A 20,477-nucleotide genomic window follows, 5' to 3' on the forward strand; every position below is an offset into this window, starting at 1 on the left:
TTTATAGGCTTTGTTACAAAATCTATTATGTTTCATATGAGTACTGCTACTTCTGATTTCTTGTCGTTTCCCTTTGAAATATCTTTTTCTATCCCTTCACTTTCAGACTCACTCTCAAGTTGTCTCATGTGGGCAGCATACTGAATGTCTTGGTTTCTTTTCCCAATTAGCTACTCTATATCTTTTGATTGGAGCAGTTAGTTAATTGATATTTAAAGTAATTATTGATAGTGGTGTACTTTTGCAATTTTATTACATATTTTCTGGTTGTTTTTATAGATCTGCTTTCTTCATTTTATCTTCTTTTAGTTCCTACTATTGTGATTTGATAATTTTCTTTTTTAAATATTTTTCTTAATTTTTATTGGAGTATAGTTGATGTACAATGTTGTGTTGGTTTCAGGTGTACACACTACTATATATAAAATGATGATTTTCTTTAGTAGTGTGCTTGGTTTTCTCTCTTTTTGATTTTTGTGTATTCCTTTTATAAATTTATTTATTATTTATTTTTGGCTGCGTTGGGTATTCCTTGTTGCACACAGGCTTTCTCTAGTTGCAGGGAGCAGGGGCTGCTCTTCCTTGCACTGCATGGGTTTCTCATCGCGGTGGCTTCTCTTGTTGCGGAGCATGTGCTCCAGTCACACGGGCTTCAGTAGTTGTGGTGCATGGGCTTAGTTGGTCCGTGGCATGTGGGATCTTCCCCAACCAGGGCTCGAACCTGTGTCCCCTGCCTTGGCAGACGGATTCTTAACCACTGTGCCACCAGGGAAGCCCTAAAAATATTTATTTATTTATTTATTTATTTATTTATTTGGTTGCACCCTGTCAGTTGCAGCAGACGGGTTCCTTAGTTGTGGCATGCATGTGGGATCTAGCTCCCCAACCAGGGATTGAACCCAGGCCCCCTGCATTGGGAGCATGGAATCTTAACCACTGCACCACCAGGGAAGTCCTGATTTTTGTGTATTTACTATAGGCTTCTGACTTATTTTTACCATGGGGTTCATGTATGTTGACTCATAATTATACCCACTTGTTTTAAACTGGCTGTTAATTTAAATTCAAACACATTCTAAGACATACACATTTTTATTCCCCTCCCCCACATTTGTGGTTTTGATGTCATATTTTACATATTCATGTTTATCTCTTAACTGTTTATCTCATAGTAGTTATGGTTGTTTTTTACAATTTTTTGACTTTTAATGTACACCTGGCACACTTAGTGATCTTAAATTCTTTCTATATATTTGTGTTTCCTAATGGGATTTTCCCTTTCTTATAGATCCTTACTTCTTTTCTATTTGGAGAAGAATATTCAACATTTCTTTTACGATATGTTAAGTATTGATTAATTCTTTCAGTTTTGCTTTTCTAAGAAGTTCTTTATTTCTCTTTCTATCCTAAATGGTACTCTTGCCTGGTAGAGTATCCTGGGTTGCTGTTTTTTTCCTTTCAGCACTTCGAATATGTCATGGCACTCCGTTCTGGCTTGCAAATTTTCTGCAGAAAAGTCAGTTGATAGCCTTATGGGAATTCTCTTGTATATAACTCATTGTTTTTCTCTTGCTGCCTTTAGAATCCTTTCTTTATCTTTCACTTTTATCATTTTAATTACGATATATCTTGTTGTGGGTCTGTTTGGTTTAATCTTTTCTAGGACCCTCTGTGCTTCCTGTGCCTGGATATCTGTTTCTTTCTCCAGGTTTGGGAAATTTTCAGACATAATTTCCTTATATCCATTTTCAATCTACTTATCTTTCTCTTCTCCCTCTGGAACCCCAATAATGCAAATGTTGTCATGCTTCATGTTATCTCAGAGATCTTGTAGATTGTGATCATTTTTTTTTTTTATGTGTCCGGAGCCTGTGCTCCGCAACGGGAGAGGCCACAACAGTGAGAGGCCCGCGTACTGCAAAAAAAAAAAAAAAAAAAAAAGACAGTTGGCTGTAAATGTATGGATTTATTTCTGAACTCTCAGTTCTATTACATTTGTCTGTATGTCAATCCTTATACCAGTACCATAACATTTGGTAACTGTAGCTTTATTGTAGTTCTGAAACCGAGATGCATGAGTCCCCTGAATTTACTCTTCTTTTTCAAAATTGTTTGGCTATTTGGAGCCCTGATTTCATATGAATATAAGTTTCAGCTTTTCTGTTTCTAGAAAAACATTACATTGGAGTTTTGATTGTGATTTCATTGAAACTGTAGCTGCATTAAATATGATTGACTTCATTGATAATATTAGGTTTTCCTACCTCATTAACATGGGATACTTTCCATTTATTTAGGTCTTCTCTAATTTCTTTCAACAACGCTGTATAGTTTTCAATGTGCAAGTCTTTCACATCCTAGGTTAAATTTATTTCTAAGTATTTTATTCCTTTAGAAGATGATGTATGGGTAATAAATTTCCTAATTTCTTTTCAAATTGTTCACTTTGAAAAACAACTGATTTTTGTGTGTTTGTTTTGTACCCTGCAACTTTCTTAAATTCGTTTATTAGTTCTAATGAATTTCTTGGGCATTCTTTGGAATGTTCTATATCTATATGATCATGTCATCTATATATATATATATATATAATTATATTATTATTCTTCCTTTTTACTTTGGGTAAATTTTATTTCTCTTTCTCTCTAATTGCTCTACATACGTTTACAGTATGATGTCAAATGGCAGCAGTGAAAGCAGACCTCTTTATCTTTCTCCTTACCTTAGTGTGAAAGTTAATATTCTTTCACCATTGACTATAGTGATAGTTGTAGCTTTATTCCTAAACACCCTTTAAAATATTGAGGAAGTTACATTTAATTCCTATATTATTTTCACCAAGAAAATTGTTTGATTTTATAAAATGTCTCCTAAGCATCAGTTGACATTATATAGGTTTTTTTCCTTCATTGTATTGATGTGGTATATTATATTGGATGATTATCTTATGATGAACCACTTTGCATTTCTGTGATAAATCCTATTTTTTTACAGTATATAAACATTTTAATATGAAGTTGGATTCAGTTTGCTTGCATTTTGTTGAATATTTTTAGGTCTATATGGCTCTGTAATTTTCGTTTTTCTGAAGTCATTATCTAGCTTTGATATCATAAGAACACTGGTCTTATAGTATAAGTTAGGAAGTTTTCCTACTCTTCTGCTTTATGGAAGAGTTCAAGAAGTATTGGCATTGGATTTGAGATAGTGGAGTAAAAGGACGTGCACTCACTCCCTCTTGCAAGAGCACTGGAATCACAACTAACTGCTGAACAATCATCAACAGGGATACACTGAAACTCATCAAAAAATATACCTCACATCCAAAGACAAAGGAGAAGCTGCAATGAGATGGTAGGAGGGGCACAATCACAATAAAATCAAATCCCATAACCACAGGGTGCATGACTCGCAAACTGGAGAACAATTATACCACAGAAGTCCGTGCACTGGAGTGAAGGTTCTGAGCCCCAGGTCAGGCGTCCCAACTTGGGGGTCTGGCAATGGGAGAGGAATGCTCAGAGAATCAAACTTTGAAGGCTAGCAGGATTTGATTGCAGGACTTTGACAGGACTTGGGGAAACAGAGACTCCACTCTTGGAGGGCACACACAAAGTAGTGTGCACATCAGGACCCAGGAGGAAGGAACTATGACCCCATAGGAAATTGAACCAGACATACCTGCTAGTGTTGGAGGGTCTCCTGCAGAGGACAGGGCTGTGGCTTACAGTGGGGACAAGGACACTGGAAGCAGGAATTCTGGGAAATACTCCTTGGCATGAGCCCTCCCAGTGTCTGCCATTAGCCCCACCAAAGAGCCTGTAGCCTCCAATGCTATGTCATCACAGGCCAAACAACCAACAGGGAGGGGACTCAGCCCCACTGATCAGCAGACAAGCAGATTAAAGTTTTACTGGGCTCTGCCCAAAAGAGCAACATGCAGCTCTACCCACACTAGCCCCTACCATCGGGAAGCTTCCACAAGCCTCTTAGATAGCCTCATCCACTAGAGGGCAGACAGCAGAAGCAAGAAGAACTAAAATCCTGCATCATGTAGAAGGAAAACCACATTCACAGAAGAACAGACAAAATGAAAATGCAGAGGGCTACGTACCAGATGAAGGAACAAGGTAAAACCCCTGAAAAACAATTAAATGAAGTGGAGATAGGCAACCTTCCAGAAAAAGAATTCAAAATAATGATAGTGAAGATGATCCAGGACCTCAGAAAAAGAATGGAGGCAAAGATCGAGAAGATGTAAGAAATGTTTAACAAAGACCTAGAAGAATTAAAGGACAAACACCTAGAAGAATTAAAGAACAAACAAACAGAGATGAACAATACAATAACTGAAATGAAAAAAATACACTAGAAGGAATCAATAGCAGAATAACTGAGGCAGAAGGACGGACAAGTGACCTGGAAGATAGAATGGTGGAAATCACTGCCATGGAAAGAATAAAGAAAAAAGAATGAAAAGAAATGAAGAGAGCCTAAGAGACATCTGGGACAACATTAATAAACCAGCATTCACATTATAAGGGTCCCCAAAGGAGAAGAGAAAAAGAAAGGACACAAGAAAATATTTGAAGAGATTATAGTTGAAAACTTCCCTAACATGGGAAAGGAAATAGCCATCCAAGTCCAGGAAGCACTTGGATGATTGTTCATCCAAGCCAGAGACTCCCAGGCGAATAAACCCAAGGAGAAACATGCCAAGACACACAGTAATCAAATCGAAAAAATTAAAGACAAAGAAAAATTATTGAAAGCAACAAGGGAAAAATGACAAATAACATACAAGGGAACTCCTATAAGGTAGTGGCTGATTTCTTAGCAGAAAATCTACAAGGCAGAAGAGAGTGGCATGATATATTTAAAGTGATGAAAGGGAAGAACCTACAACTAAGATTACTCTAGCCAGCAAGGATCTCATTCAGATTCAACAGAGTAATCGAAAGGTTTACAGACAAACGAAAACTAAAAGAACTCAGCACAGCCAAACCAGCTCTACAACAAATGTTAAAGGAACTTCTTTAAGTGGGAAACACAAGAGAAGAAACGGACCTACAAAAACAAAACCAAAATAATTTTTAACATGGTAATAGGAACATACATACTGATAATTACTTTCATTGCGAATGGATTAAATGCTCCAGCCAAAAGACACAGGCTGCCTGAATGGATACATAAAGAAGACCCATATATATGCTGTCTACAAGAGACCCACTTCAGACCTAGGGACACATACAGTCTGAAAGTGAGGGGATGGAAAAAGTTATTCCATGCAAATGGAAATCAAAAGAAAGCTGGAGCAGCAATACTCATATCAGACATAATACTCTTTAAAATAAAGAATGTTATAAGAAACAAGGAAGGACACTACTTAATGGTCACGAGATTAATCCAACAAGAAGTTATAACAATTATAAATATATATGCATCCAACTTAGGAGCACCTCAATACATAAGGCAAATGCTAACTGCTATAAAAGAGGAAATCTACAGTAACACAATAATAGTTGGGGACTTTAACACCTCACATTAAACAAAGGACAGATCATCCAAACAGAAAATTAATAAGGAAACAAAGGCTTTAAATGACACAATAGACCAGATAGATTTCACTGATATCTATAGGACATTCCATCCGAAAACAACAGATTTCACTTTCTTCTCAGGTGCACACGGAACATTCTCCAGGTGAGATGACATCTTGGGTCACAAATCAGGCTTCAGTAAATTTAAGAAAGTTGAAATCATATCAAGCATCTTTCTAACCAAAACTCTATGAAATTAGAAATAAATTGCAGGGGGAATAAAGTAAAATACACAAACACATGGAGGGTAAACCATACGTTACTAAATAACCAAGAGATCACTGAAGAAATCAAAGAGGAAATCAAAAAATACCTAGAGACAAATGACAACGAAAACACGATGATCCAAAACCTATGGGATGCAGCAAAAGCAGTTCTAAGAGGGAAGTTTATAGCAAATATAATCCTACCTCAAGAAACAAGAAAAGTCTCAGATAAACAATCTAACCTTACACCTAAAGGAACTAGAGAAAGAACAAACAAAACCCAAAGTTAGTAGAAGGAAAGAAATCATAAAGATCAGAGCAGAAATAAATGAAATAGAAACAAAGAAAACAATAGCAAAGATCAATAAAACTAAAAGCTGGTTCTGTGAGAAGATAAACAAAATTGATAAATATTTAGCCAGACTCATCAAGAAAAAGAGGCAGAGGACGCAAATCAATAAAATTACAAATGAAAAAGGAGAAGTTACAACAGACACTGCAGAAATACAAAGCATCCTAAGAAACTACAACAATCAATTCTATGCCAATAAACTGGACAACCAGGAAGAAATGGACTAATTCTTAGAAAGGTATGACCTTCCAAGACTGAACCAGGGAGAAATAGGAAATATAAACAGGTAAACACTACAAAAAAAGAAAATTGCAGACCAATATCACTGATGAATATAGATGCAAAAATCCTCAACAGAATACTTGCAAACAGAATCCAACAACACATTAAAAGCATCATAGACCATGATCAAGTGGGATTCATCCCAGTGATGCAAGTATTCTTCAATATACACAAATAAATCAGTGTGATTCACCGTATTAACAAATTGAAAAATAAAAACCATATGATCATCTCAATAGATGCGGAAAAAGCTTTTGACAAAATTCAACAACAATTTATGATAAAAACTCTCCAGAAACCGGGCATAGAGGGAACCTATCTCAACATAATAAAGGCCATATGTGACAAACCCATAGCAAACATCATTCTCAATGGTGAAAAATTGAAAGCATTTCCTCTAAGACCAGGAACAAGATAAGGATGTGTACCCTCGCCACTATTATTCAACATAGTTTTGGAAGTCCTAGCCATGACAATCAGAGAAGAAAAAGAAATAAAAGAATACAAATTGGAAAAGAAGAAGTAAAACTGTCACTGTTTGCAGTTGACATGATACTATACATAGAGAATCCTAAGATGCTACCAGAAAACTACTAGAGCTAATCAATGAATTTGGTAAAATTGCAGGATACAAAATTAATGGACAGAAATCTCTTGCATTCGTATACACTAACAATGAAAGATCAGAAAGAGAAATTAAGGAAACAATCCCATTCACCTCTGCAAAAATAAGGATAAAATACCTAGGAATAAACCTAGCTAAGGAGGTAAAAGACATGTACTCAGGAAACTGTAGGACACTGATGAAAGAAATCAAAGATGATACAGATGGAGAGATATACCATGTTCTTGCAATGGAATAACCAATATTGTGAAAATGACAATACTACCCAAAGCAATCTACAGATTCAAATTACCAACAGAATTCTTTACAGAACCAGAACAAAAAAATCTTAAAATTTGTATGGAGACACAAAGGCCCCATATAGCCAAAGCAATCTTCAGGGAAAAAAACGGAGCCAGAGGAATAATACTCCCTGACCTCAGACTATACTACAAAGCTACAGTAATTATGACAATTTAGTACTGGCACAAAAACAGAAATATAGATAAATGGTACAGGATAGAAAGCCCAGAGATAAACTCACACACATATGGTCAACTAATCTATGACAAAGGAGGCAAGGATATACAATGGAGAAAAGACACACTCCTCAATAAGTGATGCTGGGAAAACTGGACAGCTTCATGTAAAATGATGAAATTAGAACACTCCCTAACACCATACACACACACAAAAAAAAAACTCAAAATGGATTAAAGACTTAAATGTAACACCAGACACTATAAAACTCTTACAGGAAAACATAGGAAGAACACTGTTTGACATAAATCACAGCAAGATCTTTTTTGACCCACATCCTAGAGTAATGGAAATAAAAACAAAAATAAACAAATGGACCTAACAAAACTTAAAAGCTTTTGCACAGCAAAGCAAACTATAAACAAGACAAAAAGACAACCCTCAGAATGGGAGAAAATATTTGCAAAAGAAGCAACAGACAATGGATTAATCTCCAAAATATACATACAGCTCATGCAGTTCAATATTAAAAAAACAAACAACCCAATCCAAAAATGGGCAGAAGACCTAAATAGACATTTCTCCAAAGAAGACATACAGATGGCCAAGAGACACATGAAAAGCTGCTCAACATCACTAATTATTAGAGAGATGAAAATTAAAACTACAATGAGGTATCACCTCACTCCAGTTAGAATGGACATCACTAGAAAGTCTACAAACCACAAATACTGGAGAGGGTGTGGAGAAATGGGAACCCTCTTGCATCTATTGGTGGGAGTGTAAATTGATACAGCCACTATGGAGAATGGCATGGAGGTTCCTTAAAAAACTAAAAATAGAGCTGCATTACAACCCAGCAATCCCACTACTGGGCACATACCCAGAGAAAAACCTAATTCAAAAAGTCATATGCACTCCAATGTTCATTGCAGCACTATTTACAATAGCCAGATCATGGAAGCAACCTAAATGCCCATCGACAGATGAATGGGTAAAGAAGATGTGGTACATATATACAATGGAATATTACTCAGCCTTAAAAAGGAACGAAATTGGGTCATTTATAAAGACGTGGATGGATGTAGCAACTGTCATACAGATTTAAGTAAGTCAGAAAGTGAAAAACAAAAGTAGTATATTAACACATATATGTGGAATCTAGAAAAATGGTACAGATGAACCAGTTTGCAAAGCAGAAATAAAGACACAGATGTAGAGAACAAATGTATGGACACCAAGCGGCGAAAGTGGACGGGTGTGTGTTGGGATGAATTGGGAGATTGGGATTGACATATATACACTGATATGTATAAAATAGATAACTAGAGGGGGACCTTCAAGAAGGCAGACTAGTAAGAGGTGGAGATCACCTTCTTCCCAACAAATACAACAAAAATGCATCTACATGTGGAACAACTCCTACAGAACACCTACTGAGCGCTGGAAGAAGACCTCAGATTTCCCAACAGGCAAGAAAATCCACACATACCTGGGTAGGGCATAAGAAAAATAAAAAACAGAGACAAAATAATAGGGATGGAACCTGCACCCCTGGGAGGGAGCTGTGAAGGAGGAAAAGTTTCCAACACTAAGAAGCCTCTTCACTGGCAGAGACAGGGAGTGGCGGGGGAGAAGCTTCAGAGACCCAGAGGAGAGCTTAGCAACAAGGATGCAGAGGGGAAAGCAGAGAGATTCCCACACAGAGGATCAGTGCTGACCAGCACTCATCAGCCTGAGAGGATTGTCTGCTCACCCCCCAGGGCGGGTGGGGGCTGGGAACTGAGGCTTGGGCTTCAGAGGTCAGATCCCAGGGAGAGGACTGGAGTTGGCTGCATGAACGCAGCTTGAAGAGGGCTAGTGCACCACAGCTAGCTGGGAGGGAGTCCGGGAAAAAGTCTGGACCTGCCAAAGCGGCAAGAGACCATTGTTTCAGGGTGCGTGAGGAGAGGGGATTCCTTCCCTGTCTGCCCACAGAAGGCAGAGCACTGCCTAAACGAGCTCCAGAGACAGGCGTGAAATGCTAACACTGCTGCTGCAGCCACAAAGAATCCTGTGTGCAAGCACAGGTCACTATCCACACACACTCCCCCGGGAACATGTGCAGCACGTCACTGCCAGGTCTCGTGATCCAGGGACAACTTCCCGAGGAGAAAACACTACACACCTCAGGCTGCTGCAACATCACGGTGACCTCTGCCACCACAGGCTCACCCCGCATTCCAGTTAAAACCACCGTACCCCTCTCTGCTCCTGGCATGAGTAAGCAAGAGCCCCCTAATCAGCCACTGCTTTAACCCCTTCCTTCCTGTGGGGAACAGATGCCTGAGAGCGAGGTACATCCAGAGGTGTGGCCAAAACCAAAGCTGAACCCCAGGAGCTGTGCGAACAAAGAAGAGAAAGGGAAATTTCTCTGTGCAGCCTCAGGAGCAGTGGACTAAATCCCCACAATCAAGTTGATGAACCCTGCATCAATCAATAGCAGAAAAATTGAGGCAGAAGAACGGATAAGTGACCTGGAAGATAAAATAATGTAAACAACTGCTGCAGGGCAGAATAAAGAAAAAACAATGAAAAGAAGTGAGACAGTATCAGAGACATCTGGGGCAACATTAAATGCACTACTATTTGAATTATAGGGGTCCCAGAAGTAGTAAACAAAAAGAAAGGGTCTGAGAAAATATTTGAAGAGATTATAGTTGAAAATTTCCCTAATATGGAAAAGGAAAGAGTCAATCAAGTCCAGGAAGTGCAGAGACTCCATACAGGATAATTCCAAGGAGAAACACGCCAAGACACATATTAATCTAACTATCAAAAATTAAATACCAAGAAAAAATATTAAAAGCAGCAAGGGAAAAGCAACAAATAATGTACAAGGGAATCCCCATAAGTTGAACAGGTGATCTTTCAGCAGAAATTCTGCAAGCCAGGAGGAAGTGGTAGGATATATTTAAAGTGATGAAAGGGGAAAATCTACAACCAAGATTAATCTACCCAGTAAGGATCTCATTCAGATTCAACAGAGAAATTAAACCTTTACAGACAAGCAAAAAATTAACAGAATTTGGCACCACCAAACCAGCTGTACAAATGCTAAAGGAATTTCTCTAGGCAGGAAACACAAGGGAAGGAAAAGACCTACAAGGACAAATGCAAAACAATTAAGAAAATGGTAATAGGAACATACATATCGATAATTACTTAAAATGTAAAAGGATTAAATGCTCCAATCAAAAGATATAAACTGGCTGAACGGATATGAAAATAAGACCCGTATATATGCGGTCTACAAGAGACCCACTTCAGACCTAGGGACACATTCAGACTGAAAGTGAGGGGATAGAAAAAGATATTTCATGCAAATGGAAATCAAAAGAAAGCTGGAGTAGCCATTCTCATATCAGACAAAATAGATTTTAAAGTAAAGAGTATTACAAGAGACGAAGAAGGACAGTACATAATGATCAAGGGATCAATCAAAGAAGAAGATATAACAATTGTAAATATTTATGCACCCAACATAGGAGCACCTCAATACATAAGGCAAATGCTAACAGCCGTGAAAGGGAAAATCAACAGTAACACAATCATAGTAGGGGACTTTAACACCCCACTATCACCAATGGACAGATCATCCAAAATGAAAACAAGTAAGGAAACACAAGCTTTAAATGATACATTAAACAAGATGGACTTAATAGATATTTATAGGACATGCCATACAAAAACAACACAATACACTTTCTTCTCAAGTGCTCATGGAACATTCTCCAGGATAGATCATATCTTGGGCCGCAAATAAAGCCTTAGTAAATTTAAGAAAATTGAAATTGTATCAAGTATGTTTTCCGACCACAACGCTATGAGACAAGATATCAATTACATGAAAAAATCCATAAAAAATACAAACACATGGAGGGTAAACAATACACTACTAAACAACCAAGAGATCACTGAAGAAATCAAAGAGGAAATCAAAAAATACCTAGAAAAAATGGGCCCGCATACCCCCCCCCAAAAAAAAAAAAACTACAATGAGGTATCATCTCACACCAATCAGCATGGACATCATCAAAAAATCTACAAACAATAAATGCTGGAGAGGGTGTGGAGAAAAGGCAACACTCTTGCACTGTTGGTGAGAATGTAAATTGATACAGCCACTATGGAGAACAGTATGGAGTTTCCTTAAAAAACTACAAATAGAACTACCATACGACCCAGCAATCCCACTACTGGGCATATACCCTGAGAAAACCATAATTCAAAAAGAGTCATGTACCAAAATGTTCACTGCAGCTCTATTTACAATAGCCAGGACATGGAAGCAACCTAACTGTCCATCATCAGATGAATGGATAAGGAAGATGTGGCACATATATACAATGGAATATTACTCAGCCATAAAAATAAATGAAATTGAGATATTTGTAGTGAGGTGGATGGACCTAGAATCTGTCATACAGAGTGAATTAAGTCAGAAAGAGAAAAACAAATACCGTATGCTAACACATATATATACGGAATCTAAGGAAAAAAATGGTCAGAAGAACCTAGGGACAAGACAGGAATAAAGATGCAGACCTACTAGAGAATTGACTTGAGGATACGGGAGGGGGAAGGGTAAGCTGGGACAAAGTGAGAGAGTGGGATGAACCTACATACACCACCAAACGTAAAACAAATAGCTAGTGGGAAGCAGCCACATAGCACAGGGAGATCAGCTCGGTGCTTTGTGACCACCTAGCAGGGTAGGATAGGTAGAGTGGGAGGGAGGGAGATGCAAGAGGGAAGAGATATGGGGACATATGTATATGTATAACTGACTCACTTTGTTATAAAGCAGAAAGTGAACACACCATTGTAAAGCAATTATACTCCAATAAAGATGTTAAAAAAAAAAAAAGAAGATATACAGATTGCCAACAAACACATGAAAGGATACTCAACATCACTAATCATTAGAGAAATGCAAATCAAAACTACAATGATGTATCACCTCACACCAGTCAGGTGTGAGGCCAACATCAAAAAATCTACAAACAATGCTGGAGAAGGTGTGGAGACAAGGGAACCCTCTTGCACTGTTGGTGAGAATGTAAATTGATACAGCCACTATGGAGAACAGTATGGAGGTTCCTTAAAAAACTAAAAATTAAAAAAATTTTAAAAATAAACTAAAAATAAAACTACCATATGATCCAGCAATCCCACTATTGGGGATGCACTATGAGAAAACCATAATTCAATGAGTCATGTACCACAATGTTCATTGCAGCACTATTTACAGTAGCGAGGACATGGAAGCAACCTAAGTGTCCATCAACAGATGAATGGATAAATGGGATGTGGCACATATATACAATGGAATATTACTCAGCCATCAAAAGAAATGAAAATGAGTTATTTGTAGTGATGTGGATGGACCTAGAATCTGTCATACAGAGTGAAGTAAATCAGAAAGAGAAAAACAAATACCGTAGGCTAACACATATGTTTGGAATCTAAAAAAAACCAAATGGTTCTGAAGAACCTGGGGGCAGGACAGGAATAAAGATGGAGATGTAGAGAATGAACTTGAGGACATGGTGAGGGGGAAGGGTAAGCTGGGATGAAGTGAGAGAGTGGCATTGACATATATACACTATCAAATGTTAAACAGATAGCTAGTCGGAAGCAGCTGCATAACACAGGGAGATCAGCTCAGTGCTTTGTGTCCACCTAAAGGGGTGGGATAGGGAGGGTGGGAGGGAGACGAAGAGGGAGGGGATTTGGGGATATATGTATATGTATAGCTGATTCACTTTTTTATACAGCAGAAACTAACACAACAATGTAAAGCAATTATAGTTCAATAAAGATGTTTTAAAAAAAGAAAGCTCTCAAATAACATTAATTTACACCTGAAGGAACTGGAAAAGAGGAGAAACTAAGCCCAATGTTAGCAGAAGGAAAGAAATAACTAATAGCAGTTCAGAAATAAATAAAATAGAAACTAGGAAAACAATAGAAACCATCAACAAAACCAAGTCGCGATTTTTTGAAAAAGCAAACAAGATTGAGAAACTTATTTGACTAAGAAAATGAGAGAATATTTAAATTAAAAAATTTAAAATGAAAGCAGATAGATTACAGCTGATACTACAGAGATACAAAGAGGCTACTGCAGATATTTATAAGTGGCAAGGTGGATAACCTAGAATAAATAGAAAAATTTCTAGAAACATACAATCTACCAAGACAGAAACATTAGCAAGTTCAGTATCTGAACACACCAATAATGATGAAAGATATTGAATCACTAATCAAAACCTCACCCATCCTCAAAAGAAAATATCCAAAATATTTAAACAACATATATAACTCAATATCAAGAAAAGTAAACAACCCTATATAAAAATGGGCAGAAGAACTGATTAGACATTTTTCCAAATACAAAAACAGATGACCAACTGGCACATGAAAAGATACTCAACACTAGGAATCATCAGATAAGGCAAATCCAAATCACAATGAGATATCACTTCAAAGCTATCAAATACTTATCATGAAACAGACCACAAACAACAACTCTTGGTGAAAATATGGAGAAAAGGGAACTTTTATACATTGTTGGTGGGAATGTGAATTGGTGCAGAAACTATGTAAAACAGTATGGAGTTTCCTCAAAAAACTAGAAATAGACTACTGTATGATCCAGCAATACCACTTCTGGATACATATCTGAAAAGAAACAATACACCATTCAAAAAGATAAGTGCATACAAATGTTCATAGCAGCATTATTTACAATAGAAAAGATATGAAAGCAACCTAAGTGTCCATCAACAGACGAATGAATGAAGAAGATATTTTATATATATATATATATATATATATACACACACACATATGTCTACATACAATGGAATATTACTCAATGATAAAAAAGAAGGAGGGGCTTCCCTGGTGGCGCAGTGGTAGAGAGTCTGCCTGCCGATGCAGGAGACACGGGTTTGTGCCCCGGTCCGGGAGGATCACACATGTCGCTGAGCGGCTGGGACCGTGAGCCATGGCCGCTGAGCCTGCGCATCCGGAGCCTGTGCTCCGCAACGGGAGAGGCCACAACAGTGAGAGGCCTGCGTACCGCAAAAAAAAAAAAAAAGAAGGAAATTCTAAAATTTGCAACACTGTGGATGGGCCTACAGAGTATTATGCTTAGAGAAAAAAGTCAGACAGAAAAAGACAAATACTCTGTGCTTTCATTTATATGTGGAATCTAAAAAATAATACAAATGAATTATGTAATTATACAGAAACAGACTCACAAACTAGTGGTTACCAATGGGGCAAGGGAAGGGCGGGGGAGGCAAGATAGGGGATGAGATTAAGAGACATAAACTACTATGAATAAAATATATAAGCCACAAGGATAAATTGTAGAGCACAGGTAAATGTAGCTGTTAATTTGTAATAACTTTAAATGGAATATAATCTATAAAAATATTGAATCACAATTTTATGTACTTGAAACTAATACAATACTATAAATTGACTATATTTAAACTTTTTTTAAAAGACCTGATAATTTAACAGGTGAATTCTTACAAATATTTGAAGAATAAACACCAACTCTTCTCAAACATTTCCAAAACACTAAAGAGGAGAATACAGTCTCAAACTCATTTTATTTATTTATTTATTTATTTATTTAATATCTTTATTGAAGTATAATTACTGTACAAGGTTGTGTTAGTTTCTGCTGTACAACAAAGTGAATCAGCTCTATGTATACATATATCCCCCATCCCTTCCCTCTTGAGCCTCCCTCCCACCCTCCCTATCCCACCCCTCTAGGTCATCACCAAGCACCGAGCTGATCTCCCTGTGCTATGCAGCAGCTTCCCATTAGCCATCCATTTTACATTTCGTAGTGTATATATGTCAATGCTACTCTCTCACTTCGTCCCAGCTTCCCCTTCCCCCTGTGTCCTCAAGCCTGTTCTCTATGTCTGCGTCTTTATTCCTGCCCTGCCACTAGGTTCATCAGTACAATTTTTTTAGTTTCCATACATGTGTGCTAGCATACATTTTCCTGTTGTTTTTCTGACTTACTTTACTGTGTATGACAGACTCTAGGTCCATCCACCTTACAAATAACTCAATTTCGTTCCTTTTCATGGCTGAGTAATATTTCATTGTCTATATGTGCCACATATTCTTCATCCATTCATCTGTCGATGGACATTTAGGTTGCTGCCATGTCCTGGCTATTGTAAATAGTGCTTCAATGAACTTTGTGGTACATGTATCTTTTTGAATTATGGTCAAACTCATTTTAGAAGACCACCATTTTCAAGATATCAAAATCAGATAAGGACACAACAAGAAAACTACAGTCCAACATCTCTGATGAATATAGATGCAAAAAATTTCTCATCAAAATAATAGCAAACCAAATTTAACAGCACATTAAAAGGGTCATACAATATGATGAAGTGTGATTCACCCCTAAGATGCAAGGAGTTCAACATATGGAAATCAATATACGTGATACACTATATTAATGGAATGAAAGTTAAAAATCATATGATCATTTCAAAAGATAAAGAAAAATCCATTTATATAATACAATATCCTTTCATGGTAAAAATGCTCGATTAATTAGGTGTAGAAGAAACATAACTCAACACAATAAAAGTGATATATGACAAACCTTCAGATAACATCATACTCAGTAGTGACAGTTTGCAAGATTTTCCTCTAAGTTCAAGGGAATAAAGGGAGCCCACTCACACCACTCCTATCAGCATAATCCTGGAAGTCCTAATCAGAGCTATCAGACAAGAAAAAGAAGTAAAATGTATTCAAATGGGAAAGAAGGAATTATATTCTTTTTGTTACAGATGATATGAACTTGTATATAGAAAACCCTGAAGACTCAACCAAAAACTTTGTTAGAACTTGTCTACAAATTCAGTACAGTTGCAGGAAACAAAATCAACTTATGAAAATCAAACACATTTCTATATACCAACAATGAAATATCTGAAAACAGTAATAAAAGAAACAATCCCATTTACTATAGCATCAAAAACAATAAAATGATTAAGGAGATGAAAGATCTGGACACTGAAAAAAACAAGATGATGAAAGAAATTGAAGTGGACAAAAATAAATGGAAAGAACTCATGTTCATGGATGAGAAAAATTAATATTTTTAAAATGTTCACACTACCCAGAGCCATCTATAGATTAAGTGCAATATCTATCAAAATTCCAGTGGCATCTTTCACAGAAACAGAAAAAAACTGTCCAAAAATTTATATGAAATCACAAATGAACCCAAATAGTCAAAGCAATCCTGACAAAGAAGATCCAAGCTAGAAGCAGAACACTGTCTATTTCAAGCTATATTACAAAGCTATAATAATCAAAAGAGTATGGTACTGGCATATAAAGAGACAGATAAACCAATAGAACAGAATCATGATTCGAGAGGTGACACATTCAGAGTCCAGAATTTTCAGCTGTAAGATTAAAGGACGTTAGGCTTACAGATGACAAGGGGTACTTTAAGCCTCCCATTTCCCCTATGGGAGACTTGAGTATGTGGCAGCCATGCTGGTCCTCTTACTTTTGGATGACCCCTGCCAGGCACAGGATAACCCAAACTTCTGACTCCAAAAAGTATGACTCCTGAGTTCTATAGATTAGTTACCTTATATTGTTGAAAGTATTACCTCTAATGAGGCTTTTTATCTCTTACAAAATTAAACATACAGATTATAGCCACAATTATTTCTAATTCAACTTCAGTACCATCTCACTGAGCACACAAATTTTATAGAAATCAATACTAATTACAGTGGGGTAACCATGATATGAGGACTAATGTGAGAACCCACAAACATTTAGCTCACTGAATCCTTGGGAAAGGCCTACAATGCTGTTTCTTCAAACAGGCAGAACCTCCTATCTTGAAGCACCTTCCTCTCACTTCCCATTGGTAACTCCTTCTCACCTTTATAAATGAAGTTTATGGTAACTCACCTCAAACTACTCTTCTGAAATGCACCCAGATCTTACGAAGAGGCCATTTATGTGACCAGTACAGAGAGCTCTGTGGCAACAAAATGACACTCATCACAATGATTCTAATTCTGCATTTCCATCTATAGCTCCCTTGGAACCAAGGCAACCCACAACAGTATAAATTGTATATTGGGACTCAATAAAGAATCTTTATGAAGCAATTAATCATAAACTGTGAAAACACCACAGAGGAATGGCAGCAGTGATCTGGAGACACTCACCTGTCTGAGAGATGGCCATATATGAGGCCCCCCACCAGCATTCCAGCCATGAATAGGGATTGAACCACTGGTTTCTGTGACTGATAATCACATACGAGGTTCCACTGGAAGAGAAGGAAACCAGCACAGAGGAGCATCTTTTACCATTCGATGCGCACTGACTCCAATAGCCCTCAGTGAACACGCCCTCTGGTTTCCTTTACTACATCTACTCATCTGTATCATTCATGTCTCAGCTTAAGTATGGCTTTCGCTAGATCCTCAGCTCACTCTACCAGGTTATACCAGGGACAGTCTTCATATTGACTGAGCACTGCATACCTCAGTGGTTCTCAATCTTTGTCACACATTGGAAAAATTGAGGTTTGTTTATTTTTTTTTAATCATTGATGCCTGGATCACATCTATAGTGAAATACATTCTGATTTGTTTCTCTGACAATTAGTCAGGAAAAGGAATTTTTTTAAGTTAATACAAATATTTCCAATTGCAACTAGACTGAGAACAAGTGACCAAGAATAATTTTTCAGGACTTCCCTGGTGGCGCGGTGGTTGGGAGTCCGCCTGCCGATGCAGGGGACACGGGTTCGTGCCCCGGTCCGGGAGGATCCCTCATGCCACGGAGAGGCTGGGCCCGTGAGCCATGGCTGCTGGGCCTGCGCGTCCAGAGCCTGTGCTCCGCGACGGGAGAGGCCACAACAGTGAGAGGCCCGCGTACCACAAAAAAAATAATAATGAATAAGAATAATGTTTCACACATTATATCAAGTATGTCCTTGTCTAAACGTCAATCTTCATATTAAATTTTAAGCTTTGTGATAGTAAAATTCATGAGCAGTTTGTTGATTTCATCATCCTCAGTTGTAATGTAAGTGTTTGGCAATTAAAAAGATAAACAATCACTGAAAGAATAAAAGAGAGCTGGTTATACTAGCTACTCAGTAACTGAATATTTGAACAGTGCCTATTCATGTTATTCTAAACACCCACACCACGTACTCAGAAGAGGTAAATGGGGCCTTTACCTCAGTCACGATGGTGGAGGAGAAGGAGCTTCGGTCATACACCCAGCCGTCCACACAGGGCTCCGTGTCCAGGTCACTCATGTTGGGGAAGGTCCCGTTCAGTTGAAGGAGCTGCCACTGGGGGAGGAGGAAACGATGACATTTCTCTGGTTTCAAGTTAGAATCCAACGGGATGAAGATTCTCAGGAGGACATCAGGGCTGAAGATCCCAGTGTCATTATCAGAGACAGTGTCATTATCAAGGATGGGGACCCAGCAGCGATGACCAGGAATGGCTGCAGTGAAGTTTTCCAGCAGTATGTGACAGGCTGCTATCATGACCGGAGGAAGAACGAAAACCATCTGAAGGATCTGGAATTTTCCCAGGCCACCAACTTCATTCAGAAGCTCCTCAAAAGCCATTGTGAAGAGGCAATTTTCAAGAAAACTCACAATGAATTTGTAGAGGTAAGTTCAAAGGGAGAAAAATGTTTCCTTTCATTAACTCACACTAAATCTATGTGACCTCACATCAGTTTCTCATCAATGGTTCTCGTCACTTTGCTACTGCACCAGAACATCGTAAGCAGTTTCCCCAATCTGTCTGGAATCACGAGGTATTAGTTTTTTAAGTAAAGTCATAGAGAAAATTATTTACCAAAGATACTTCTATCTGATGAACATTAAATCTGTTTAAAGGTTTACTCACTTAACGTGCTTCTTCTCAGTGATTCTGTGAAATCAACATTGGACTTTGGCGGGTACATGGTCTCTAAGTAATCTAAAATATGCCTGCTACAGTCTTTAGTCATTTCCAGAAAATGGAATTTGAGAGACACAGAAGTGAATGCTTTATGATTTTTCTGGGGAAAGAACACAAAGCAAGTGTTTTTCTTGTTTATACTGACTTTAAGTTACAATAATTAACAAAATATAATCCTTTGTTTCTAATTAAAGCATAGTGGAATATGGTACAATTGCTACCTTTTAGCAACTGATATGTGCTTCAGTTTCAGTCACACCCAGAACTCAAAATAATTTTAAATTCCTTCAAATAAAGATAGTGGAGAAAGAGAGGTGAGCTCACCTAAGGATTTATCTTCTGAGGTTTTCCCTTACAGAATATATTAAGGATTTTTATGCGTTTCTGGTCAGAATCCTGATGAATTCGTCACTTTATCAAGATGCTCCTGGCCTCTTTACATCTAGTAATGCTTCTAGATTCCCAGTATGTATTTTACTTATATGAATATAACAGTTCCAGGTTTCTTATACTTACAGTTTACATGCTACACCTTCCAATCTGGTATACTTTTAATTGAAGTGTTTATTGGTATTATTGAAGATTCACATGCAGTAGCAAGAAAAAATATAATGAGAATCTGTGTGCACTTCACTCAGTTTGCCCCAATAATAATATTTATAAAATTGTAGTATAATAATCACAGCAAAGACATTGAGAGTGACACAGTCTACTGATCTTATTCCTGATTTCCCCAGTCAGGTTTTCCTGTACTTGTGTTTGTGTGTGCATGTAATTAGAACTGTATAGTGTTATCACCCGTAGCTTCCTGTGCCCACCGCCATAGCCCAGATACTAAATAATTCCCTCTCACAGGAAATCCTGTTTTAGTACTCTTATAAATGTACC

At 37.6% G+C, this 20,477-nt stretch overlaps 1 protein-coding gene across 1 annotated transcript in view; it reads right to left on the reverse strand.

The window, feature by feature from the left end:
* LOC137231212 (solute carrier family 22 member 10-like) overlaps positions 1-19,249 on the reverse strand; it is a 38,788-nt gene extending 19,539 nt beyond the window's left edge. Inside the window, exons 1-2 of the mRNA XM_067751723.1 lie at positions 18,848-19,249; positions 17,823-17,926 (exon numbers count right to left, since the gene is read on the reverse strand). Of these exons, the coding sequence (XP_067607824.1) occupies positions 17,823-17,926; positions 18,848-19,249 (506 nt within the window). The remainder of the gene's footprint in view (positions 1-17,822; positions 17,927-18,847) is intronic.
* Between the last annotated feature and the right edge of the window lie 1,228 nt (positions 19,250-20,477).

This window comes from Pseudorca crassidens, chromosome 9 (assembly GCF_039906515.1).
Source record: "Pseudorca crassidens isolate mPseCra1 chromosome 9, mPseCra1.hap1, whole genome shotgun sequence".
NCBI lineage: Eukaryota > Metazoa > Chordata > Mammalia > Artiodactyla > Delphinidae > Pseudorca > Pseudorca crassidens.